Consider the following 26,127-nt stretch of genomic DNA (forward strand, 5'->3'; position numbering starts at 1 on the left):
CAGGGTCTTGACCTGACTGCAGTTTGTCGTCGTAACCGACTTGAGTGGGTAAATGCTCACCTTCGTCTTCGATGGCGTCTGGCACTTTGGAGAAGTGTTCTTTTCACAGATGAATCCCGGTTGTGAACAGAGTGCCCCATGGTGGCAGTGGGGTTATGGTATGGGCAGGCATAAACTACAGATAACGAACACAGGTGCATTTTATTGATGGCAATTTGAATGCACAGAGATACCGTGACGAGATCCTGAGGCCCATTGTCGTTCCATTCATCCACCGCCATCACCTCATGTTGCAGCATGATAATGCACGGTCCCATGTTGCAAGGATCTGTACACAATTCCTGGAAGCTGAAAACATCCCAGTTCTTGCACGGCCTGCATACTCACCAGACATGTCACCCATTGAGCATGTTTGGGATGCTCTGGATCGGCGTGTGCGACAGCGTGTTCCAATTCCTGCCGATATCCAGCAACTTCGCTCAGCCATTGAAGAGGAGTGGACCAACAATCCACAGGCCACAATCAACAACGTGATCAACTCTATGCGAAGGAGATGTGTCGCACTGCATGAGGCAAATGGTCGTCATACCAGATACTGACTGGTTTTCAAAACATTTTTTTTTTCACAATAAAACTGCACATTTTAGAGTGGCCTTTTATTGTGACCAGCCCAAGGCACACCTGTGCAATAATCATGCTGTTTAATCAGCATCTTGATATGCCACACCTGTCAGGTGGATGGATTATCTTGGCAAAGGAGAAGTGCTCACTAACACCGATTGAAACAAATTTGTGAGCAAAATTTGAGAGAAATAAGCCTTTTGTGTGCATAGAAGAAGTCTTAGATCTTTTATTTCAACTCATGAAAAATGGGAGCAAAAACAAAAGTGTTGCATTTATATTTTTGTTCAGTGTAGTTTCCTCAATTATTCACACAGGAGCGCACAAGCAAGGCAATTGAGTTATCTGGATTTTTGGAGATTAAAGTGGATGTAATTGCTAATTTTGCAGGTGCAATGGAAACGTAAAATAAGTAATATAATGATTTGTGACAATTTAAGAGTTGCATCTGCAATGTTATCCCATATCAAGTCTCAAGATGCAGGTGAATTAACTGGGATATATAGTAAAGGTTTCAAGGGATAAGAATAAATGTTGTGGTTCAGTGATGACATTTTTCCGGTGTGTGTGTGTGTGTGTGTAAGTTGTCAGGAAGCTGGCCCAGTGAGGCCCTGTTTGACGGACAGTCCTGTGCCTGTGGTTGGTTTGTGGAGGAAACCCTGTGACAGATCAACCCAGTGCAGCAGGGGAGAGATCGGTGTTCTTGGACCCCCCCAAGCCTACTTTGGCCCCCCGTTAGCCTGGGCTGCGGTTTCACTCTGTCATTCCCACCATGCTCACCCTTAGGCAGCCCAATAACAACAACAACAATAACACTATAAGCTCCTCCCACCTCAGAAGCACCACTGACAACATCAAGATCAAAAACCTGGGCCCAATAAAAAAATGGCAAAACATTGTACATTTTGTCACTGACTGCAATGTATAAAACAATCAAGAGTTCTTATTACTGTTCAAGTCACATGACCCAAAGTCATGTATGGGAGAATAGTGACATTCAAGCTGTCAATAGGTTTTTACCTCTTGAAATGTATGGGTAATGATGCCAGGGAAGAAATGCAATTCCAGCCAAAGCTTTGGTGGGTATTAGCAAATATTATTTACAAAGCATTAAACGTTTTTTCGAGGAAATAAAAAACAAAAGACAATGAAAACAGCCCCAGACATCTCAATGTTGAAATAGATGCGTAACTTTGACATGACTACATGAATGTCTCTTTGACTTCACAAGCTGATCTCAAATCAGTATTCGAATAAGATACTAATTCATACAGGCAAGTACATTGTACTGTCTTTCTCTCCGACACTGATACGTCATGTTAAGGCACAGACAATACATGACAAACTGTCTGTCTTTCATCATTCTCTACTGCATGTTATCAACAATAAATCTCAAAAAAACATGGTGTGTAGTCTACTGCCGTGCCCACATGGACTCAATTGGGACTCAACTGCCTTGTGTGATGAGTCCAGTCACCACGCAAAAGCTTTATTTAAGAAACCAATAATAGAAAACATACTGTACATTCTCATAGAGGGGATATTATACCATACAATGAGATATACAGGTCTCATAATGTCAAAAGTAAACTACAGTGGTAGCTTTTGTAGTCTTCCTCCACTCTGTATCTGTCCTACATTAGCACTGCAGCAACAGTGCAGTAAACATGTAAAACATGAGGCAGCTACCATGGCTGCATTTGTATCAATTTATGTAATTTTGAGTACATTCAGATAAGAGGCTTTGATACTTTTATGTGCTCTTTAAAAAGAGAGACAAAATACATACAGTAGTTACATTCACATGGCAGTGATAGGCAATATAGAAAAAGACACAAATGACTTGAATACAGCTGGTTTTAAGTGCTACATTGTATGTATCTTCCGTCCTTTTCGATCTAAACAGTCTGAGAACTTGAGTGTTCGATAATGTGATCCACAATGTGTCCTTCCTTTGCTCTTCATGAAAAGATTCCTTTCTCCATTTAGGGCAATGGAGAGAAGATAAAGTTCAGCGTTGACGCCCCACAGACCCTACGGTGTTGCAAAAAGTCATGTTGCACCATGCTGTTCGCCACTTCCCCTTGACTCTCAGATTAAAGGGTACAGCATTGTAGCTTTTGTCACAACAAGAGGTACAATGCTGTATCTTTTGTTCTGGGATCGGTCTATAGTGAAGGGGGGCATGCTCCCAAAAGGCTAGTAGCAATCCATCTCTCCATCCAAGTCCCAGCCATCCTTCCAATCCCTCCAATCCCTCCACACAGTGTCCTTTCACAGTCCTCTCTCTATAGCCAGGTGGTTTTGGTAAAGCGCCTGGTCCTCCTGTCTCGACGTAGAGCAGCAGGAGGGTGGCAGTAGCGCGGTGCCCAGCCTTGGGACTTCCTCTTTGGGGTACGTGGCGTGCTAGGGTCTGGGGGGGCTGGTAGTCAGGCCTCCTCTGCTGTGGCGTCTATTCCGGCGTAGGTGAAGTTCTCAAAGAGCGCCATGTTCACATAGGCCTGGAGGAAAGGGAATGGCAGAATGTGATTTCAGAAAAACTAACTTCATTTACATTAAGAAACCACTTAAACCATCTTGGACTGTGAAGTGCTGGCTAGTGGACAGATAAAATTTCCATCCCTGATCAAACACATGATTTTCCCAAGGCATTTTGGTTTAATTAGAAAGTTTACAGTGGAGAATGGCAGGGAAGGTGGTGGATAGACGAGATGACATGCAACAAATGCTATGAAATAGTGAGACTTCTACAGTATGATGGCTGCATCTGTATTTTTATGCTGGAGACTTACCTTCCTGGCCTCCTGCATCCTGTTGAGCTGGACAGAGATTTGAGAGAAGGGGGGTCTCTCATAGGGCCGATCCCTCCAGCACTGCCTCATCAGCTCATAGCTGGACAAGGGAGAGATACATAGATAAATATGGTAGGTAGGTACATAGATAGATATAAAAAAAGAACAAAAGAAAGAAAGAAAGCAAGAAACAAACAAACAAACAAACAAACAAACAAGGAGGAATTATACTTTATTATTATTAGCTTATATAATAATAATTATTTTTAGCAATGGTAAATACTTACATTTCGTCATCACAGTTTCTGGGTTGCTCCATCCTGTAGCCTTGGGGCAGTTTTTCATAAAGCTCAGCACAGGTCATGCCACAATACGGAGTGCCACCTTCATACACACACATGCACAGAGAGTTTATTTTACATTCACTTGAGTCAAAAGAAATAAACATAGCCAAGCACAGAATCCAACAGGAAACACAGAGGTGAGGCAGGGAGGGGAAGGTAGAGGATTGAAAAAAAAGGACAGCGAAGATGGTGGCAACTGTAATGATGAAGAGGAGGAGGATGATGATGATGATGATGATGATTGTAGGCTAAGCACTGAGAAAGTTTAAGTCTAGCTCTGGCTAATGGCAGGTTGCCACAGCCAGTCCCACCACCGGCATCACCATTACATTCATGATCACCCTCAACATCATCATCATCCTTTTCACCACTACCATCATCGGTTCAACCATAGGTGCTGATGAAACACAAGGCTTGTTGTTGTCTTGTGTATGCACAGACAGAAGTGCTTGCTGGGTAGAGTCAGGTTATGTGATTGGTACATGCCTATAGCAAAAACCAGCAGTGAGATATTCATGTTCATGTGTTGCATATCCCTCTAATAGAATGAAAACATGTGCAGTAGTATAAACTAAGGTGTTTCAGTGTCTCGGTGCAGCTGTGCCAATAGTATGAAAGTTTCTGGGGCCAATAGTATGAAAGCCGTGGTGGAAACTGAGAGGTTTGGCGCGCAAGACATTCTACAGATCTAATAGAAGACGTAATCAATGTTTAAATCTATGTTGCTGAGAAGTAGGGTTTTATAACTGAGGCACTTGGGGTGCACACATCATAGAGACATAACACACATCTCTGAGAAAGTGGTTAAAAGCTGTGTCACATAAGGTATCAGAGCCATCTGAGTACACTGAGGCAAACAACAAAAAAACAAGTCATCTGAACAAAACAAATCAAGCTCTGCAAATACAGACAGGGATTTTGCAGACCTACTGAGGATCCGTGGGCTGCAGCACAACTTTTTACTTAGTTTTGACTTATTAATCCATCAATACAATATATTTTCATGTTTGGTTTTATATCTTCTGAACAATGGAGGTGATTACATTATGCTGTGAGATGCTCCCAAAACTGAAGTGTTGTATATCAATTGTTTACCAAGTAAAATAGTGCTCCTGCATGGAGAAACAGAACTTTTACTGGCCTGCCAGCAAGCTTACTTACCTAAGCTTACAATCTCCCAGAGAAGAACGCCAAAAGACCACCTGAGAGAAAAGATAGATAAGACAGAAATGTGAGGATAGAAGGAAAGACAAAGAGCGGTGAGGGGAAGAAAATGAATAAGGGTTCATCTGAAACTGAATAAGGGTTCATCTGAAACTGAATAAAAATATTAGCATTTGAAAATGATGACATGACTCCAGTGACTCATCTAGCACCAACAAAAGTGAGAACTACGCAAAGGAAGCATCATCATCTCACAGCTGCTAATATATACTGTATGACATTAAACATATTCTTGTTAATCTTCACATTTTCAGTGAATTAGTGTGAACTCTTTATCACTACTGTTGCATGTAAGCCTTGTACCTCCAGTTTTGGTTCATGTTTTTACAGTAATTGAATTGGTTTACAGTATCTTGTATGGCATGGGAAAATATCATGTAGAACCCATTCAAAACTCATATAATTAAAAAAATGCATGGGTATCAATCTGAAAACAAGCATTTTAATTTTAATGACAATAAAGCTGATTTTTCAGAAGATACATCAAGGCGGGTACAGAAAGAGGAACCTTTCAATTTCTCAACAGCTTGAAACCAACAACCACATTTCTGCTAACTGATTAGCCATCAAATTCATGCGAACTCCACTGTGGTTTCAGATACAATGGCACAGTGATGCCACTTCAGTATCACATGATCCAGCACCCAGTACTGGGTCATGTGTGGTGGCAATTGTCGCTTGCTCCATCTGTCTGTCTGTCTTTCTCTCTCGCTTTTTCTGTTCCCTCATCTCTCAGCTCTTTGTAGGACATAAACAAAAACTAACGGTCTAAACAAAATGTGACCTTGTTTGTCTCCCCTCCTCTGTTCACTGTTCAGCCTCTTGCACACTGTCTCACACCTTATCTCTCTCTCTCTCTCCCTCTCTCTCTCTCCCTCTCTCTCTCTCAAAAATGTTTACAACTCTCTCGGGCAACACAGCCAGCCCTTCACCCTTCTTCCGTTACTGTCCTTCGGTCTTCCAGCATGTTCTCCGCTGTGTATAAATAGGTTCTAGAGTTGACAGACCAACGTCTCAGTCTGTCTGCTAAGTTGTACCCTGGGTTTCCTGGTTGTGCTTATCAGTTTCACAGCACATTGTTATCGCTCCACCACTGACAGAGGGACGGAGGGGGCGTGGGGTCATGATTTGTTGTTTTCTGTGGGCAGGCGTTTTGTGGTTTGTGTTATCAAAACCTTACTGGAGGTTGAATATAAAATAATACTGAAAAAAAGGTTCCTGTAAAGCTACGGAGGAAATGGGAGGGACGAATCATGATTATTAACAGTCGGATACTAGAATACAACAACTGTATACAGCATGACCCGATGTATCCCACTTTGCAAAGTCAGTTATTCTGTCATGTCACTCAAAATGCCCCAAAGTAATAGCTCCTTTTGCATCTTGGGACTGCAAGGGACTGTGACTGGAGTTTCAAATAAACAAGTAATGCTTTAAAGCCTGTGTGACAAACAGTAAGAGCTCGCTCTACCCAGGAAAATTCCACTTGCACTTAGTCTTTTCCTCATAGAATGAAGTCAGGATGTGCGTCAGTTGGATAGATGAGCCAGTGCTGATACTCACACGTCACTCTTGGTCGTATACACGCTGTAGTTCAGGGACTCGATGGCCATCCAGCGCACAGGCAGCCTCCCCTGCAAGTCAAACAGCATCACAGTCATGTTAAACCTTCTGATTGATGTATATCTAGTCACATTGTCCATACATGTATTTTACTTGGCAAAAAACCTGATGCTGAATCTGATTCTTAAGTCTGGATCATAAAATCGCTGTGGTGTCATGAGGTGAAGATCAGATAACAAGTCTATGGCCCACTGAAATGTATAGAGTAGTGCACTGGGGTGGCACCAAATGAATGTGTTTACAGCAGTGTGGAATAGTGAGACTTTGTGTGCTGTTAGACTGTAGTTGACAATCGGTTTGCACATCACTGCCCTCTACAGGCACATAGGGCAGAAAATCATTGTTGCACTGCTCTCTAACACAAACCTTGTCTCTCTGTAGGCTGAAACCGAAGCAAAATCTGCGTATTCTGAGTGCACAGTGCAACTATGCGTGACTCCACCACTCACCATGGTCTTCTTAACATAAACCTCCTCTCCGCGGGACAGGCCGAAGTCTGCTATCTTTGCCACAAGGTTGTCCCCTACAAGAACATTCCTGGCTGCCAAATCCCTGTGGATGAACTGGTGAGGAGAGGAGGGGAGGAGAGGAGGGTGAGAAGAATATTGGGCTTCATGCATGAATCCTTCATACAAATAGATTTGAATTATTACATTATTTGTCGGTTATTACATCATCAGCTGCTACAGGGCAACTTAAAAGTATACTTAAAAGTGTAAAACGCCAGTTATGAAAGACAGAAGAACAGATGTAAGAAAATGCACATCCACACAACCACCCACACATACAAATACCCAAGCACCCACCCACACACACACACACTGACTCTCTCTTCCTACCTGTTTGTCGCTGAGGTAGTGCATCCCAGTTGCCACGTCCACAGCGAACTGCAGCAGCTGCTGGGAGGTGAGGGTGGAGGCAGTGCCGTGCTCCTTGGCAAAGGCCGGGTCCGTCTCCAACACTCGACTCTTCCTCAGAAAGTCTAGGAGGTTACCATAGGGAGCGTATTCTATGGCTATGTACAGGTAGCCTGGAAAACACACAGAGGTGAGAGGGAGAAAGTGGTTAGAGTTGAGCAGAAAGGGAACAGTTACAGTTAGCCTATATGTGGGAGAGACAGAGGAGGGACATTACTTAACGGCTATGAAGAGTTGACCTTGGGAAGAGGAGAGAGAGGCTCCAGTTGACCCTATAACTGTATAACTATAGGAACTGAATGGAGGATTTTAGATTGTTCTGACTATTTACTAAACCTTAAAAAATTGAGGAAAACATCTTAAACCTTAAAAAATTGAGGAAAACATCTGATTTGAGTTAGTTAGGAATGTGACTTATGTAAATAGCTAAGCTGCCTTGACTGAACAAAAGCATGATGAAGGCTATCTATCTATCTATCTATCTATCTATCTATCTATCTATCTATCTATCTATATATCTATCTATCTATATATCTACCTCTATAGCTATAGGTATTGGCTGCCTTCCCTTTAAGATCTCAGCTGTGATGCCGTGCTTAGCTTGTAGTCAACACATGAATCAGTATATTGAATCAACTTGGATGCCATATCAAATAAATGGAGGAGATACCAAATAAATATGCCAGTTCAATCCCTCTGATTATTCCAAAAAGTGGGACACTTCCCTCTCTTTTTCATCTGTGGTTTGGAAACTTTGGGAAAGTGAGTAATGTGTTGGAAATCACTGTCGTCAACATCATATCCATTCACATGTCACAGGTCAGGACCACTGCTAACCTGAATTCAAGCCTCGTACCTACAGCTAACAAACCTTTCGCCTTCCATCTGTACAAGCATTTAGCAGCTCAGCTGGACTCCCAGAGCAAGAGTGTTTTGTTTTTTTCTCCCCAAAAAGTGTGTGGCCTTGGCTGTCCTGTCTGCAGCGGCCTGGGGAGAGACCCAGCAGCAGCTGGTCAGGGGCTCGGGCTCCAACGGTCCTGTCCTGACATAGACAGAGGTAGACCAGACCTTTCATGAAATCCTCACAGAGCTCAAGCAGATGGCTGAGGGAGATCTGAGTGCAGGAACTGTTTTGTTTGTAGACGACAGCTTCCAGCCAAAGCCCAAGTTCCTACAGGTCATGAAGCATTTGTGCTTGTTGGAAGGGTTGCTGTGAACACCATCGAAAAGTATGTGGAGGGGAAGATAGGCAAACTGCTAAAAAAACTGATATTAATATTCCCAATGTTCCTAACGCTATAATGTTCCTTGTCAGCTACATATACTACAAAGGCAAGAGTCTGAGGTTATATTAAATGGGACTTGGTGTGATGGCCCCTGTATAGGCTATACGCTTTCTCCACAACAATTTCAAATACAATGTCAAAACTGGATCAAAATGGAACTGTTGTAGATCTTAGATATGGCTCAAAAGGAGCCTGCCAGCTGAGGCTCTTTCCCTCAAACCAGACACACTGTATTATCAGATATGAACTTCATTATATGGACTGTTATGCATTTCACCCTTCTCGCACTGAGAAGAGGATATTTTATGAAAATTTGCTTTTAGATTGGCTTGCAGGCACAATGCATGCATCACCATGGCCTTGTATCTTTCGATCAGGAGTTCATCACCTGTTTCAGTCTCATTCAAACTGAATGAATTGTCTTTTGCATTGGGACCAACTTAATGAAAACATATTTACACTTTTACCATACAGTATCAGGACCTACCAGAAAGTACTAATTGTACTATTTGGGTTAGAGGAGACTATTTGTTTTACTTATCCATGATTTTGCCTTTCAATCAATTTCTGTTGTTAATCCTTGAGTGCATTTAAAGGTATTTTAAGACAATGGAAAATATACTTTTACCATTTCTTTTGAAATTCACAAATATCTTCTAGGTTCAAGGCTCTGTGATGAACATGCAGAAGACACGCAACGCCTACTATGACCAGGGGTCCGTTTCACAAAGCAGGTTCAACAAACTCTGAGTCTAACCCTGAACTCTGAGTTGATCTACTCTGAGATAGGAAACTCTGAGTTTCCCTCAGTTCAGGGTTAACAGACTCAGAGTTTTCACTAAACCTGCTTTGTGAAACGGACCCCAGGAGTAACTGCCTCATTCTTCCTCCTGCCTTTCAACAGTTCCTTCTCTATGTTGATAGATAACGGGCTGACTGTGCTGGACGAGGTCATATGCCAGAAATGTATCACCAAGTGGCCCAAACACATGAGGCCCAAATTTGGGGAAGTCCAGACCTATTGCTAGCCAGAGTCAGGGCATTGGTGTTTTTAATGGCAGCAGATTTAGCTTCACAATCCTTTTCCATGGCTGGTGCTAAGTAGCCTGGACAAAACTCAACTCAATGTCAATAACAAACTCCCTCTGGACTCTGAACTCCCTCTTATTCATATTTACATGTCTAGCCTACCTACGTGAGAGAATCAGTTTGTTCCGGGTGTCTATCAATGGGGCAATAAGTAAGATTATATATATATCCATGGGTTGGATAGGGTTGTTGATATCAATGACAAAACGATTACTTCACCAGGTGCTGAGATTTCTGGCTTTCAAAACTCACTTTCAGGCTTGTACAGGAAGAAACTCCCCGTCCATTGGAAATTCAATGCACTGCAATTCCTACTGGTCACCAGTAGAGGTTGATAAAGGTCACAGATTACTTAGTGCCCATAGGGCCTCTTCCATAGAGATATAACACTATATATAATAATATAGATATAACAATAGTGTTATATCTCTATGGCCTCTTCCAACTACTACCTTTCTATAAGTATGTTGTGGTTGGTTTGTGAGGAACAGTTTGCGTTACCTGGCACTGCCAATCAGTGACTTAGATGAGAGACAGGAGAATTATTTTCTTTGTTTAAAAAAAAAATAAAAAATCCCTAACCCTGCTTCCCTTCCTCTCTACTTTATTACCATCTTTGTTCCTTCCTTCATTCATGCCTCTTTACTTCCTTCCTTCCTTCACTCCCTCCCTCCTGCTTTCCCTCCATCTCACTTCTGCCTATCTGTTTGCAGGTTGTGCACCAAGCGAGTCTAGATGAAAATGAGGCTGGAGCGAATAAATCTGGTTTAAGAGCTGCACTCCTTAAGAGCTGCCAGTCCCCGTCTTGAGGTTCAGTCCCTTTATGGTTTTTATCACGGATCCTGCCACAGAGACCAACCTCTTCATGGGCAAGACTGTCAACCCAAAATATGGGCCCAGTAGTAACAAAACTGCACTAGTTTTCCCCAGTAGTCATTCAGCAAGAAACTGCACCTTATAAAAAGGGAGAGAGACGATTTGAGGGAAAAATGAAGTGGGACAGCTGTGCACGATAAAACCAGCTAAAATAACTTGGCTGTAAGGAGGCATGTTAACAAACAGCTACATCGTTAAAGACAATTAAGCTAAGGTATGAAGTCACGGTTGCCAGTTTCAATGTCAAAATCAAACGTCAGGATTTAATGTTGCCAGAGAAAAAAAATCTGCAAACTAGGTGAATGAAAAACCTTAGGTAACTCACTCTATTCTTGGATAATAATGTCTGTTTTGAGAAGCAGGAATCCCTATGAATAGCAGTCTGGAGTAGCGGTCAGATGAATTAATTAAATGTTCAGATAATGGGAATAAGAGAGGTACATGATAGGGAAGTATTTAATAAAGAAAATATGTTTTCACTGTATTTTTTAATCTTCACGTTTGTTCAGAATTATGCTATTTATAAGGATTAGGTTCTGCTTTTATAGTTGAGGAGATGATATATATTTATTCTGTATTCTTATCATTGAATCAAGAGGTAAACCTGAGTTAAACCACGGATGCAAACACAGGAGTGAAGGCCTGCACAGTCAAGTGCTACTTGGAAATGAGACCAGCGGGGAGACACAGTGAATTAGTCATGTTTATTTCTCAAGGCTGATTTGGTTTTGTAATCTCCCCACTAATGCATTTTCCATGCTAAACTTCCTCTCTCATATGTTATCAATCCTAGATCAAACACAGGCAATTCAATTATTCTGTGTGAAAGCCATCGGATGTGGCTGGGAAACTGATACTTCATGCTAGGAGTTGGGTCCAAGGAAATTTTATACAAATAGATATATACATGGTGCAGCAGTTTGCTTGTGTGGCACGTGGACAAACCAAACAAACGTGATCGTGCAAAATGCTCCTGGCAGACAAAGGATGTTTAGGTTGGAGACGTTCTAGTGCTGTCCAGGTGCAGATGACAGAAGATCAGATGGAAGTATCTGCTTGGATCTGGACTGGTGGGAATTTAACCTCTTCCTGTACACCACTACACATTAGGGTCTCAGTTAGCAGAGTCAGGATATAGCTAGTGTCCTGCAGAGGCCTCTTATCTTCAAAATGGCTTATTTTCCTACTGGAGCCATGTCATACTAAACTTTTTCAAACTCAGTAAGTGTCCACAAAATGGCAAATGTTTTACACCTCACAGCCCATAGATTTTGTCCCACTTGGAAATCCCTATCCCTGCCAAAGACAATACTGCCCATCTAAGTCGTAATAAAAGCATGAAGATATCCGTAAGAGCCACTAGGTGTCGCTCACTCACCTCTGTTCTCACAGGCTCCTATGAGGTTGATGATGTTGGGATGCTGGCCTAGTTTACACAGCACCTCCAGCTCCCCTGCAAAGTCTCGGTGGTCATTCTCTGAGGCAAACTCTGCAGGAAGATCAGCACACACAGCATAGTTAAGTAAAGTGCAAGCAAAGCAGCTCCAGCTTGCTTCTTTGAAATGAAATTTTCACATTCGTGAGATAGCGCACTGGGTGGGATTTTATTTGCTCCGTTTTATGTGCCTGCCCCATCAGTCTGTGTGTGTGTGTCTGTGTGTATGTGCGTACATGTAGCTCTATATACTTATGTTTGTGTGCTTGCGTGAATATATGTGCAAGAGTTACCTTTCAGCATCTTGATGGCGGCGCTCATCTTGTTGCCGTCCTTCTTGATCATGGCTTTGATGACCTGGTTTTAAAACTAACGTTAGCCCAAATGTCTAACCCATTGCATAAATGACAACTGCTTGATGGTGACCATAGGATAAAGGTAAAAAAAAACATCTAAAATGAATGCAAAAGCCTGAAAACCTGGCCAAAGTTGCCTTCTCCAATGACATCTTCAAACTTAATGTCCTCCCACTCCAGGATTGGATAGGTGAGGGGCTCTGGGGTCGGTTTAGGCCTCCGTGTCAAGGTCAGAGTGCCTGAGTTAAACTGCAGGATGGTCTCCTCACCCTGGGGATAGAAAACAGTCTTAAGTTCAGCAATAAATACAACTATATTTAAGATGTCTCAAGTAGGATTTTCTCTAAATACACTTTAGCCTTGTGAAATGAGTTGTGGTATCGACCATCATTCCATAGACCCCCATGAGCTTTCCTAAATTCTTAAGAAATTAACCTCAACAACCACTGTTAGGGGAAACACTGGTGTGTACAACATCTTACCGATCCGGACTGGTAGGTGAACGTGCGTCGCCGGTTGAGCAGCGTCTTGCGAATGAAGAAGAGGGCCAGCAGCGCCAGCAGGATAGTCACACAGGTGACGGTCACAGAGCCCACCACTGCCACCAACAGCTGGTAACCCTCCCCAGCAGGCCTCCCACCCACACCCTGGGTGGTCGGGGTGAAGCTCTGGAGGCCTTGTTTGGCAGAGAGAAGAGGGACGGGGGTAGAGGAGGGAGCAAGGGGAGCAGAGTGGGAGATGGTGAGAAAAAGCGGGCAGGGAGATGGAGATGATTTTTAGAGAGTGGAGATAAATAGGCTGTTCGATGTGGATGAATAATTATCCTGAGGAAATCCCCTTCCCTGTGTGGGTGGTCATGTTGAAGGCCAGCTGGAACAAACCTAATATTATCTCGTTGTATGGTAGAGATTTTCCATTCAGAGATATTTTTAGGAAGGAACTATAAGACATAGAGTCCAAGAAACCATTACTCCTATATTTAGATCTGTGGAGATAGAAATTCAATTTTTTTTTAGAACATCCTGCAGTACTAATGCAGGATAGAAGATAGATTCCTACTCACCATCCCCTTGTGTCATCGCCTGAACAAACTGGCTCCACTCTCCCGGGACTTTGGAGAACGCCCTCACACGGAACTGGTAGAGCGTACTGCCATTGAGGGCTGTCACATCCTTGGTGGTCTTGTTCCCATCGTCTGTGTCCACCCAAGGGTGGGGGCTGCCATGGCCAACTGACTGGTACTCTATGACATATTTAACGATGCCTCCGTTGGGGTCCTCAGGGGGCTGCCACCTCACCTGAACGGCTGACACGGACAGAGGCATGGCCTTGACGTCGCGTGGGGATGATGGGCCTGAGGGACAGAGAGGTATCACAGTTAGCGTGATCAACAATGATTCTTAAACGAAAGTGCTGTTCCAATCAAAGTTCCATCTTAAGGTGCTAAGGGAAAGCCCTTGGTTGACAGTGACCATTGCAATACTATTGAATGGATCTGCTTCTATCCTGTTGGTCCCCATTGATTGAAAACTAGACTAAAATGGTTTATCTTCAAGTTTAACACCAGTTCCACACACCTTAATATCAATTCCTAACTTCTTGCCTTATTCAGACACAGTTTGTGGGCAGGGAGAGAGTCAACAAGCAACCATCATCCACCAATCATACTCTTTGCCTGACTGTTTAAAGCCAATCAGAGTAGTAGTTATTGCCATGCCTTTCCCCATACATTTAACCTGTGATATGCTTTATCAGCAATAAAACCTGACATATGTGAACCTATAATACGTATTGTGTTGACAAGTTACACCAAATGTGTTGCCACAAACCATAGTCACAAATGCTGCAACATTTTTAAGAGTATAGCCAATTTAAAGAGCTCCAGGTGGCACCCTGTGTATTTCTAGCCAATTGGAGGAGCTTTCCCTGTAACCCTGCCTATTTCAAACCAATATGAGAGGCTCTAGTTACCCTGGCTGTTGATGCGGAAGCGGTAGGGCTTGGAAGCCGGCCCCTGGCTGCCACAGTTGATGAGGCGCACCACCGCGGTGTAGTCTCGCTGGTACTCCAGGTTGTGGAACTTGGTAGAAAGCACATTGAGCAGGGTGGTCTCCTCCCATAGTTTCTCACTGGAGGGCGAAGGCCCGAAGAGCTGCACTAAAAAGCCGCTGGCTGCGCCTGCACTAGTGCCCATACCGTTGCTGCCAGGCAATCGCCAGCGTACAGTGGCATTTCGACCTTCCAACGAGCTGATGTCAATCTCAGGCCGAACTGTGGGCTCTGCAGCGACAGAGAACACGCAGTCAGGATGAGCTGAGGGACTTACAGCTACTTCTTCATTTCTCCTCACTGAGTTGGTCACAGGTCCTTTAACTACTATGTTTTGATGAGTTTGACCTATTTGAGTGGTACATAGTTTATATTCTTTTATGCAGAATTGCCTTTGTGTCATTTGTTGCTTAGAATACAACTTCTCAATCAGTCTCTTGGTCTGAATCTGTTCTCTGATCCTTCTCAAAGGCATAAGAGCCAATAACATCAAGAGACTCTATTACAAGTAGTATGTGCAGGGGGCCAATGTTCCCTTGCAAAAATAACATTTGAAGAATTACAAAAGAAAAAGGTCCTCCTTCCTGACACATCTCTTTCAGTATGTTTCTCTGGTAACAAAGCTTTGATCATTTAAAGTCGCAGAAAAACACTTCACCTTGACAAGACACATTCTCTTACTCACATCTTGGCATAAACTCAAACTCATCAAGCTCATGTTTAGCCACACTCCAAACCCTGTCACTTTCCGCTTCAATTACTCTTCTCCCTCCTGTACTCACACACTCACAAACTCTCTCTCCCTCTGCACCACAACCAGCATGGAATAAAACCCCTGACTCTTGTGCCTGGTTATAGAATATTCCTAGCCTTGACTGGTTTCATGATTCCTAGCTGACTTACATGGAAAAGGCGATTTGGCTAGACTTTAGGTTGATATTTTTGCCTTGATTCTGTGGCATCTTCATTGTATTTCAGCCAGGCAACAACCACAGATAACTAAGTCCCCTGGCTTCCTCTCTATATTTGCCCCAGGCTTGGGTTGTCAGGTCAGGTAAATTCCTACATTCCAATTGGCCCATTAAGACCTGGGAAAAGCACTACTCAGGAAAGATGATGAGAAATGATCCCCAAGCTACTCTAGACAGCAGATAACTGTGCCTCCTAAAGTTCTATTGTGATTCAACACACTGACATTTGTGTTCCCAGTGCAAAGAGCTGCTCCCAAGGCAAGATTTCTATATAAATATACCCATGCAGGGTATGTGGCCTATCCCTGCTATACAACCCAGATTGGTATGATCTCCCTCTATGGTTCTTACCAGGACAGTCAGTCTCCATGATGGCCTCTGGCCCCGGGGCCCCCTCTCCTCCTTCCCCGGGCCGGCTCAGTTGGACACGGACATGGTAGCGCGTCGATGGCTTCAGGTTCATCAGCGTGATGGGCTCTCTGTCACTGTAGACTGGAGGGAGGGGTTAGGATGGATTAGATTAGCTTTATTGTCCACAGAAGGAATTTGGGCAACTTTTTGCTGAAGGCACACATCTAGATCAGTATTATAAAGACATATATATTAAAAAAAAATATTAATGTGGTTGGTTACACATAATATTGTTCATAAGACCCTATGTCATGAGGCCATGAGGAGGGCCTTTGAACGTGGGAGGTGACAGAGATATAGTGCTTCCACAAAGAGAAGCTTTTTGCTTACATGACCTGCAGAGTACTCTAGATGAAATATGGTTGGGGTGTTTCCTTTAAATACATTTCATCCATTTTGTCCATCTGTGCCAGCTTTTCCATTGAGGCTCCTGTGAGTCTTGGAAGTTCTGAAATTTGAGGCCTGAGTATCTGTTTTATAATGAATTTGAGCTATAAATAGACTGACTTGACTTGGCTTGGATGCAAATATGGAAATGTAACTAATGGCTTGATACCCTTTTTTGGTATTTAGGGGTCACTTCCGATTGGCTGATTGCTGTAATGTTTGTTTTTTGTTACTGTGCATTAAAGTAGAAATCAAAGTTAATGGTCTGAGAATGTTGATATGCCTTTTGTACTTCATGAAGAGACAGAACATGGTATAAGAGCTTCTAATGGCTTACACACCTTTTATTATCAATCATCTCTGTATGCCTCAAGAATACTTAGAGACTTACATAAAGTTACTTTGTGCAGGTCAGCGGAAAGATGTGTGTGTATGTGTGTGTGTGTGTGTGTGTACTGGACAACTGGACAACTATAACTGACTGTGTCTTCACTTGCTCACCTATGATGGAGGACCACGAGTCTCCATTCTCCATGGGCTTGTAGAGGAGTTTGGTGGAGATAATGGGGCCGTCTCCTCGGTAGGAGTCCACCGGCATTACCACCAGCTGCTTGCTCCTCTTCTCCAGCAGCTTGGGGGGAGTGGTGGGCACCGGGGGCTCTGAGCAGGCACAGGGAAACATCCACTTACATTGGAGTCGCCCCACTTTTTATACACGCTTTGCTGCACTGCTGCAGTTTTTTGGAGGCCTTTTGGAAAACTAATGCAGGACAGATGCAAGGGTGGAGGCAGATTTCTACAATGGCTACTTCTATACTGATAGATTGCCTCACTGAGATTCTTCAAATCTATTTTCCTAATTGCCTTTCCTGTGGCCACAAAATTAATCTCCTCTCCTCTATGTGTAGTATATCAAAAGTTATTTGTTTCATGAATAAGGAATAACATCTTTATTTTCTTCATAGCTACACACACATGCACATTCTGACCTTTGACGGTGAGGTTGAACTTGCGGGAGTCCTGGCCTCCGTTGGTAGAGACCCTGCACTCCCAGAGGCCTCCATGTTCAGCGTTCAGGCGAGGGATCTCAAACTGGGCCGTACTCTTATTTGAGTCCATGGTAGTGCGAGAGGCCTGAGAGGATCACATATAATACACCTGTTGTACTCTATAGAAGGCACCAAAGGTCAGCCAATAGCAGATGGCAATTGCAATAGCACACTTTTAACCATTAGATGGCTGCAAACCCACAAAAGTGGTCCAGGGGTTAGTTACTCTTTAAGAACCAGTTATTGTGCCTGTCTTTAGCCCAGACCAGTAACTGATTAGACATCACTGCCTTCACTCTGAGAGATTTCTTTGTTCCTGGTGGAAATTCCGTTCTTTATCAGATTTTTTTCTAACATCGAGGAAACTGGACAGAAAGAACAACACAGAAATTGAGCTTCTCACTTAAGAGGCAAACTGTGGTAACTGCTGCATTGTAGTGTGATAGTCTTATCTGGTCAGCCCATTGTGTTGCTGACTTCCTCAAAGCTTGACTCAACCTTGTCATCATCAGCCTAGCCTTAAAGGCACAGTGCTGTTCAACATTAATCGGAATTCGGATCCCCATTAGCTGACCTCTCAGCGACCGCTAGTCTTCCTGAGGCCCACAAACTAACTGTCTAGTTCATTTTATTTAACCAAGCAGGCTAATTAGTTGACATTTTAGGCATTTAGCCGACACTCTTATCCAGAGTGACTTACAATGTCTTCCTCTAGGACACTTTGACAGGACAGATGGCCGTTTGACGGAAACAACACTGGCTGCTGGGGAAGTGAACCTGGGACTTTCTAACCACTAGGCCACCCTGCTGCGCCAATTACACTCCCTGTCCCAGTACCTTGGACATAGTTCTATCCAGCTTGATTCTCTGATTAATTTTTATTTAGACTTAATTTATCCAGGCAGGTCAGTTTAGAGCAACTTCTTGTCCTCCCACCTTGAGCACAGTGCTGTCCAGCTTGCGCAGCTCGATGCTGGTGTGGCTGGGCAGGGGGTTGCCCGTGGCTGAACACAAGATCCTGGGGCTGGAGTTCAGATTCCACTCCAAACTACTACCCATGTCCAGGATCTGGGGAGCCCGGTCTGAACAGGGAGAGATGCATGGGACAGAGGATAAGAAAAGAGGAGGTGGAGGAGGAAAGAGGAAAATGATGTTGGTGGCAGTAGGAAGAATGATGCGAGTTGTTTTTACAACAGCATGTTTCAAAACTGTGTTATGTCCCAGCAAACATTTTGAAGTTGAATAGATGTTGGCGGCCTGCACCCATGTTGAACATCTGTGTAACTATACCACCAAAATGAAAGTTGAGACAATGTCTATGGTGTCCATACCTGCTACCTGCATCATTTTACAAAATCAGGACAGAAATACTTTTCTAATATCAATTCAAATCAGCTTCCAAAGTTGTTTTAACAAGCCATAATATCACACTGTGAGAATGTTGTGTTTGTGTCTGATAACATTAAACTTGAACAACAACAACTGTCACCATCCATCAAATGCTTGCTGGGCTGTCTTGTTGTCAGGTGAGAGTCATACAAAACTTGGCAGTGTTTGTATTGGCGGTTGTAGGGAGCTAATGATGGAGATAATGGTGAGATGGAGGATGTGATCAAAATGTGTGATGTGGCAATGATCACAAAGAGGAAGTGGAGCTAGAGGACAAGATGAACATAGAAGGTAGATGATGAGAATGATGATGAGGAGGAGGCAGAGGAAAACGAAGGATGATATGTTTGGGACGATGTCTACCTGACTTTTCACAGTTCTGTCCCCTCCATCCCGTGGGACACTGGCATCCACTGAAGCGGTTGCAAACTCCTCCATTCTTGCACTTACATCTCAGCCTGCAGTCTGGTCCATATGTGTCATTATGGCAGGCTGACGACGGAAAACAGATAAATATACAGTGTAACACAAGGTGAACAATGCATATATTACAAAAATATTCAAGTGATTTTGTCTGAAATTCAATTTTCCTTAAAACAAGTGTTAAATTCTGCCAGTGGGTTGGGATAATTCCACTTGTTTCAGGAAGTTTCTAGAACACTTGCACTGGAAATTTGCAATTATTATTAGATTTTGATACTCAATATTAGACTACATGACTTGTTAAGATGGATAACTTTTGCAATGTAGTCAAACAGTTAACAGACACAAGAATTGCATCCTCATACTTAATCATGACAAAGCATCATCAACACGAAATGATACAAATTGTAACTGAAAAATCTCAGAAATGGAGAAAGGTGTAAAAAAACGTATATATCACAAAGAAAACATAGCTTGGATTTCAATGCATTTCCCACAGAGACAGATAAGTAAGTGAGATGTATAAAAGCCATAAAGGCCTCACCCGTCTCACAGCGACTCCCGAACCAGCCGCTGGCACAGGAGCAGCCGTAAGGGTCTGGTAGGCAGAAGCGAAGCCCCTTACAGTTCAGCTCTGAGCTACAGGACTCCTGGCAGTTTCGGCCAAACATTCCATCCCTGCAGGCTGTGAACCATCAGAGCGAGAGGGATTTAGAGATGTGGTCATTTAAATCATTCCAGTGTTGCCTCAACCTGCCTTGCAAAACACCACAGAGGTCAGTTTAGCTAGTCTGCCAATGAACTCATCTGCGCCACAGTCTACCACATTGATTTCAACTGCATGGTTACATTTGACTGAATTGGCTGCATAAAGCTTGGGCAATTATATATGATGTCTATATCAAACAGGCATGTTGGCAGCTATAGGAAGACAGGGAGGCAGTTATTAGTGACAATTTCCTAGAGGGCCAGTACCTTCAATGCCTACAGAGTCAGACCAAGACCTGCAAGATCTGACCCAACCTCCAAGATGACACCAAGAATTTACATAGACTTACAATGTAGACACAGGCATTAGTGTAGGTGTAACGCTGATCTAATGTCTTCCATTTCAATGTAGTGTACATGTAGTATTCACCCTCGTCTTAGAGCGTAAATGATGCCTGGCCACACCTAGGCCTATAGTTGCCTATATATCGCAACTCTGACAGTTATCTCCTTAGAAATGTCTGACAGCTGCCTGCCTTGAAAAATAGCCTAACCCCAGGCTCAATAACAGAATTGCCAAATACACTTGAGAATGGTTCACTGAATTTGCCAAGAAGAAAAAGTTTCCGATGTCTCAACCAAGGCTCTGGACATTTTTGCATCACCTTTTGACCGGACCCCACGTAAAGTGCTGTCCATGGTGCTGACTCGTGTCAGCGGTGTTGATGTGCATTAGTCAGACATTTCTAAAGAGATATATGTGTAGAGTGCCTTTGCTAAGGTGTTAGAGTTAACAGCTGAATGTACATTGAAAAATATCTTCCGTACTCTATGCAATTTACTTGTATTAAGCTAAGGTCCTTATGAATGTTCTGATGAAACTTGGATAAATACATGTAAATTACATGTATTAACATATAAATGTGTGGAAGTGTGGAATGTGTTTTTCACTAAGGAGATAAATATCAAAGTGATGGTATCCTTTAACACTTAAACACATGAACATATGCAGATGCTCTATAGGCGTTGCAGGCACTGGTTCTCTAGGATAATGGTGGAAGTCCGACTTCACACACATGGTCACATGCATGTGCACACAGACACATACACGCACACACACACACACGAACACACACGAACACACACACACACACACACACACACACACACACACACACTCAGACACACACAAGCATTTTGTCATTTCATTTAGGGTGGAACAACAGTACAGCAATACAGCAAGCAATCTAAAAATGATTAACTTGAAATTGATCAATTTGAAATTAACTTGGTATTGTAATCATGACAAATGAACAGTAGACAGACCGACAGTGACAGACAAACTGGCTGGGTATACAAAGACACACACACACACACACACACAAACACACACACACACACACACACACACACACACACACACATAAACACACATAAACACACCTACAGTATAAACACCCACAAAGACAAAACAGTGAGACAGTCATTTTCTGTCTCACACACACAAACCTGTCTCACAGCGCGTTCCCATGAACCCTGGAGGGCAGATACAGTCTCCATCTGCATCATGACACACACCCCCGTTGAGACACTCTGGACAGTCCTTGTCACAGTAAGGACCCCACTTCTTACTGGGACAGTCTGCAAAAAAACAGGAATTTCTCTTACAATATTTCAAGAAGGAATTTCACACGTTACCTGGTATATCCTCATAAGATATGTGTATCTTTAAAACACCTATGTACAGTACTGTATGTCACCAAGAGGAGTAGAGCACAGAGGCAGCAAGGAGTGATACTCCTGGATATGGTAGAGATGATGTGTTTTTCTTAAGGTTTTTAACTCTCACTATTGTGGGAATCAAACTTCACTTTTTTTCACTCAATAATAAAATACCCTACTTTTTACTGGACGTTTTGGGAGAACACAGAAACAGTGTACAACCCCTTCAAATCCGTATTGTATCTGCACTGAATGTATAAAATATTAGGGACATCTGGCTTTTGCACAATCCACATCTCAGTTGTTTCAATGATTAAAAATCCTTCTCTAACTCGTCTGCTTCTCCTCCTTTGTGATTGGTGCAGATTTAATAAGGGAAATCAATAAGGGATAATAATTAATAATGGATCATTTTGCCTGGATTCACCCCATCAGTGTACTTCATGAAAACAGTAAGCCTCCCTAACATTTTGCACATTCAGTCTATATTTGGAGGGGTTGTTACATTACATAGTATGCTGTCCCACTGTGCGTGTGTGCATGTGTGACTGTGCATGTCTCTGAGTGTGTGCACGACTGTTTGCATGTGTTTCTAAGTGCGCGTGTATGCCATGATCCAACAAACCTCGGACGATGAGCCTCATCCAGGCGCCCTGGAGGGGGCTGTCCCCCACATAGCTGGCACTGTAGATGCCTTGGTTGGCATAAGCTGCGTTCTCCACAGTCAGCACAGCAGTGCTGTTGGTCACATCGTTCCAGTGAGTCATGTAATAGTAGTTTCCTAGACACAGGGCACATAACACAAGTCAGTACCATAAAATGTTAATGAAATATTTTCCAAAAGAGAGCCCAAGGTGCTCTTAGACTCTTCTTTGCTGTGAGATTTCCTCAGCTTCAGCTTCAGCTTCAGCAATGCGTCCAGTCTACACAAAGGGCACCAGCAGTTTTATTTTACTCTTTTTTTCAGCTCTCAGTGTATGTTTACTGTGTGCTCCAGTCGTTTTTTGCCAAGCCAATCCATGTTGCCTTACCTCCCCTTCACTCCACTTGAGCTCTATACATGCAAAGTTGGCTCACCGTTATACTTCCAAGTCACATCTCTCTTTTGGGTGCTGAGGAGCTGCATGCTGAGGTGAACTGTCTCTCCTTTGTTAGCAGTCAGCGTCAGGTGGGTCGGGACAAAATTTGCTGCGAGGAACACAGATAGTAAACACATTAATGCCTAGAGATGATACACCGTCCATTGGAATACAGAGGAACACTGTAGATCACAACTTTAAACTTTCAATCCTACTGGTATCTACAAAAATGGACAAACACGGAAGAATCTGTTAATTTCTCCATCTAAAACAGCCTTTTCTGTGTAAAAATGTCTAGTCATGTTAGATGTACACACATTAACCAGGTTATAGGTTAGGCACAGCATCATAACAGGTGGAGGAAATCCTTCACAGTCTCGGAACGCACCTCTGCCAAAGTTGTTGATCATGGTGACCTTGTCGAGCGGGGCGACTTCCTGATTGGTTTCGCAGTAGAAGATTCCGATGTTGTCCAGGTCGCGGAACTCTTTGGCCACCACCTCCTTGTGCCTGGGCCTGTGCACCTTGAAGTTGGGTTTCCTGGGGAATATGAGGATCTTGTTGTCTCTCATGATGTCCAGGTCGATCTGGGCGGCGTTGCGCTCACCGGTGATACAAGAGATGGAGAAGTAATTGACGTGGGTCACCTCCGCCGTGGAGATCATGGTCAGGTCCATCACAGCACCTGTAGGACATGGCATTGTGTTTGAAACAGTTGGGCACTCTCATATATAAGGCAGCATTGTAATAATCATAAGTTGCTTGACTTCTTATTCACAGCACAGACTACTACATGGGTTTATAAACCTTTTGAGCCCAAGACCCAAATTGACTGAATCCCGTCTCATGAAGGCTCATGAAAAGATACAAGTATTCTTCTTATTTGGAAAAAGAAATGGACCAATAACTGCGTACTACTTTGATAACTGTAGGCAGTTTCACTTCTTGAACCGGAGGGCTGAACTTTCACAAATATGGTCAGTTGCAAATGAGTCATAATTCACACAGGAACAGAAAACATATTTTTAATGCTATACACGGCCCTCCGCTGATATTTTCAATGCAGGCCAAAGACTACAGGCTAAACATTTACTGCAATACTCAATAATGGTGATAAACATAGTTTTATGAACAAGCTGTTCAGTGGTTTTGAGATCATTGTCATTGTACTGAAATGGTGGTCGCTCTTCACATAGTAAACTTTTCGTCTATTATCTTTTTTAGATTAGTGGTGATTCTAGTGCAGGTTTCTGTGTAAAAACTATTCTTATTCTGATACTTTAATATTACACTAATCCATCACATCTCTATGTGCCTGAACTTGGCTCACACAGCAGCTCAGGACACATGTTGTAGACCCAATAATATCAGAAAAAGCTTCAGTGGATTGACTGATACAGTATGACACCAACACCTCCTCATATACCTGACTGCAGTTTACACAAAAAATCCTACAGTTTTACAGTTCCTCTGAACACATGTACAATACACAATAATGGCAAAAAAAATGGTTCATATCCCACAATGTCTGTCTCTACTGCAACAAGTTTTTAACCTCATAGAAAAGTACCTGTAAAATAAAGACTCTTTGACTCAACACTGTATATAGGGTTAGGGTTAGATTACATCCAAATCTCCAGTGAACACGTGACAACTTCCAGCACTTGCTGAATGACTGATACAGTAAGACATTAGCAATTTTCCTTGCACATGACTTCAGTTCACACACAAAAGCCAACAGGAATTAAACTATTGCAACATAAGTGCCAAACCCAATAATGGCAGAGTTTATCCAGCATTCCTGCTCCCTGCCATCTGAGCCCCAGATCCACAGAACAATGGCAGGAAACAGGGATGAGCTCCTGTTTTCCCTAAGGGTTCACACATAGCACTATACAGTCTTGAGTTCTTTATGACTTTAGGTAAAAGTAATCAGAAAAAAACCCAATAAAAGAGAAGTCAAATCATGGATACTTATGTGTGGAAAGGACACTTTCTCAAACAATATACTTAAGTCACTTTTATGGAAAGTAAAGGACCATTACAACACTTTTGCTTTTCTTAGGTCCTTTATCCAATCAAAATACATTTAAAATAAGTTCCACTTACCTGATAAATCAATGAAGCACAATACACACACCCACAAAATCCCCATTATAGTTGTAATCCTTATTAGGAAATAACTGTCTTCAATTGCCAGTCCAGCTGTTCATTTACAGGGAGAGAGATATTCTACATCCAAAACGGTGACGCTGCGTCACGACGAGCGGTGCGCGTTTTTACGCATAACTTGGCGAGTCACCCAGTGCTCCTGTCCAGGTGGAAAACGTCTCCGGGAACGTCTGTAATGATCCTGTAATGATCCCGTATAGTTTTCCAGACGGTGTCACGGTCCCTCACACTGAGCGCAGAGTTGGAGTTGCGGTAAAGCTCAGCTCTCTCTGGGTGGGAAAGGAAGGAAGAGCGTCACCAGACAGCGGAGACTGCTGGCGCTCCAAACCTCCCCGATCCACGGATGTATTTATGAGTTTAAACTTTGTCACTTTTTGTTCCAATGAAACGCTACACGCACTGATGTTTTTTCCATACCAATGACCTCTCTTATTTACCGTACTTGCCCCATAAATAAATGTTACTATTCCTATAATATTCATGGGTTAGGGTTACAGTGTCTGTGGTATTCAATAGTGAGATTATAGTGTCCTCATGGTGCTTTATGGTATATATATATTTTTTTATCTCCTGTGGTATCACTCTAATGTTTCTATAGGATAGTTAATTGGGTTTTATAATACAGTTATGCTATGTTCTTTGTTTAGTATCCAAAGTTTTATTATAGGATTATTTCAGGGCCACATTGCTCACTTTGTTTTCCTCAAACAGATAAAGTAGCACCAGGATTTTTGCCCATGTCAAACAATTAAAAACATACAAAGCATGACTTTAATTTACCCAATAAAACTGCATTCAATCAAAATATATCTACCCATGCTTTATATGCAGATAACAGTGTATTCAATCAAATCTAGCCATGCTTTACATGTGTGTTTGTGTGACCTAGGCCTACTGTACATGTACCAAGTGGCCTCCAAAGCTGACACCACATTTTATTGCTGCCCTTGGCCCCTGCTTTTCTCTGTTGAGATAGTACACCAAATGCAGCAACAGCTGGTATCATGTTTTGCCAAATGCAACAGCTTTGTTCTTTCACTTCAATGAGTTGGTTACAATCCCTGCAGCTTTTATGGTCAGTTGACCCCTTCTCTCACTGTTACAGTCAGTCAGCCTCAGGAAATGATGAACAATATGCTTGTTGTGTCTATTCTGTCATTTCAGCCCTAGTCTTTTGAAAGTGCTGCACCGTCTCACTTTGAAA

The 26,127-nt window shown here is 42.8% G+C and overlaps 1 protein-coding gene across 1 annotated transcript; it reads right to left on the minus strand.

Annotated features, from left to right (window-relative positions):
- Positions 1-1,054: 1,054 nt before the first annotated feature.
- Positions 1,055-25,128, minus strand: tie1 (tyrosine kinase with immunoglobulin-like and EGF-like domains 1). Its single transcript, XM_071514968.1, has 24 exons — positions 24,861-25,128; positions 23,140-23,436; positions 22,750-22,860; positions 22,298-22,453; positions 21,460-21,591; positions 19,787-19,927; positions 19,183-19,311; positions 18,367-18,512; positions 17,371-17,515; positions 16,883-17,041; positions 15,935-16,075; positions 14,535-14,843; positions 13,627-13,917; positions 13,046-13,239; positions 12,687-12,833; positions 12,501-12,564; positions 12,151-12,261; positions 7,444-7,634; positions 7,054-7,167; positions 6,545-6,615; positions 4,919-4,959; positions 3,701-3,797; positions 3,414-3,513; positions 1,055-3,122 (listed from the first exon to the last, which is right to left on the minus strand). The coding sequence occupies exons 1-24, from the start codon at positions 24,904-24,906 to the stop codon at positions 3,051-3,053; spliced, it is 3,405 nt and encodes a 1,134-aa protein (XP_071371069.1). The 5' UTR covers positions 24,907-25,128; the 3' UTR covers positions 1,055-3,050.
- Between the last annotated feature and the right edge of the window lie 999 nt (positions 25,129-26,127).

This window comes from Centroberyx affinis, unplaced genomic scaffold (genome assembly GCF_046629955.1).
Source record: "Centroberyx affinis isolate AG114_WGS23_722 - 3 ecotype Tasmania unplaced genomic scaffold, CSIRO-AGI_Caff_v1 ptg000291l_1, whole genome shotgun sequence".
Classification (NCBI taxonomy): Eukaryota; Metazoa; Chordata; class Actinopteri; order Beryciformes; family Berycidae; genus Centroberyx; species Centroberyx affinis.

Bases quoted from the DNA above. Each gene is read 5' to 3' on its own strand.
- tie1 (XM_071514968.1), bottom strand. From the start codon at position 24,906: ATGGGGATTTTGTGGGTGTGTGTATTGTGCTTCATTGATTTATCAG. The intron at 22,861-23,139 runs GTGCGTTCCGAG...TGTTCCTCGCAG, and splicing joins GATCAACAACTTTGGCAGAG to CAAATTTTGTCCCGACCCAC. The intron at 12,262-12,500 runs GTAACTCTTGCA...ATCTTCCTGCAG, and splicing joins CGCCATCAAGATGCTGAAAG to AGTTTGCCTCAGAGAATGAC.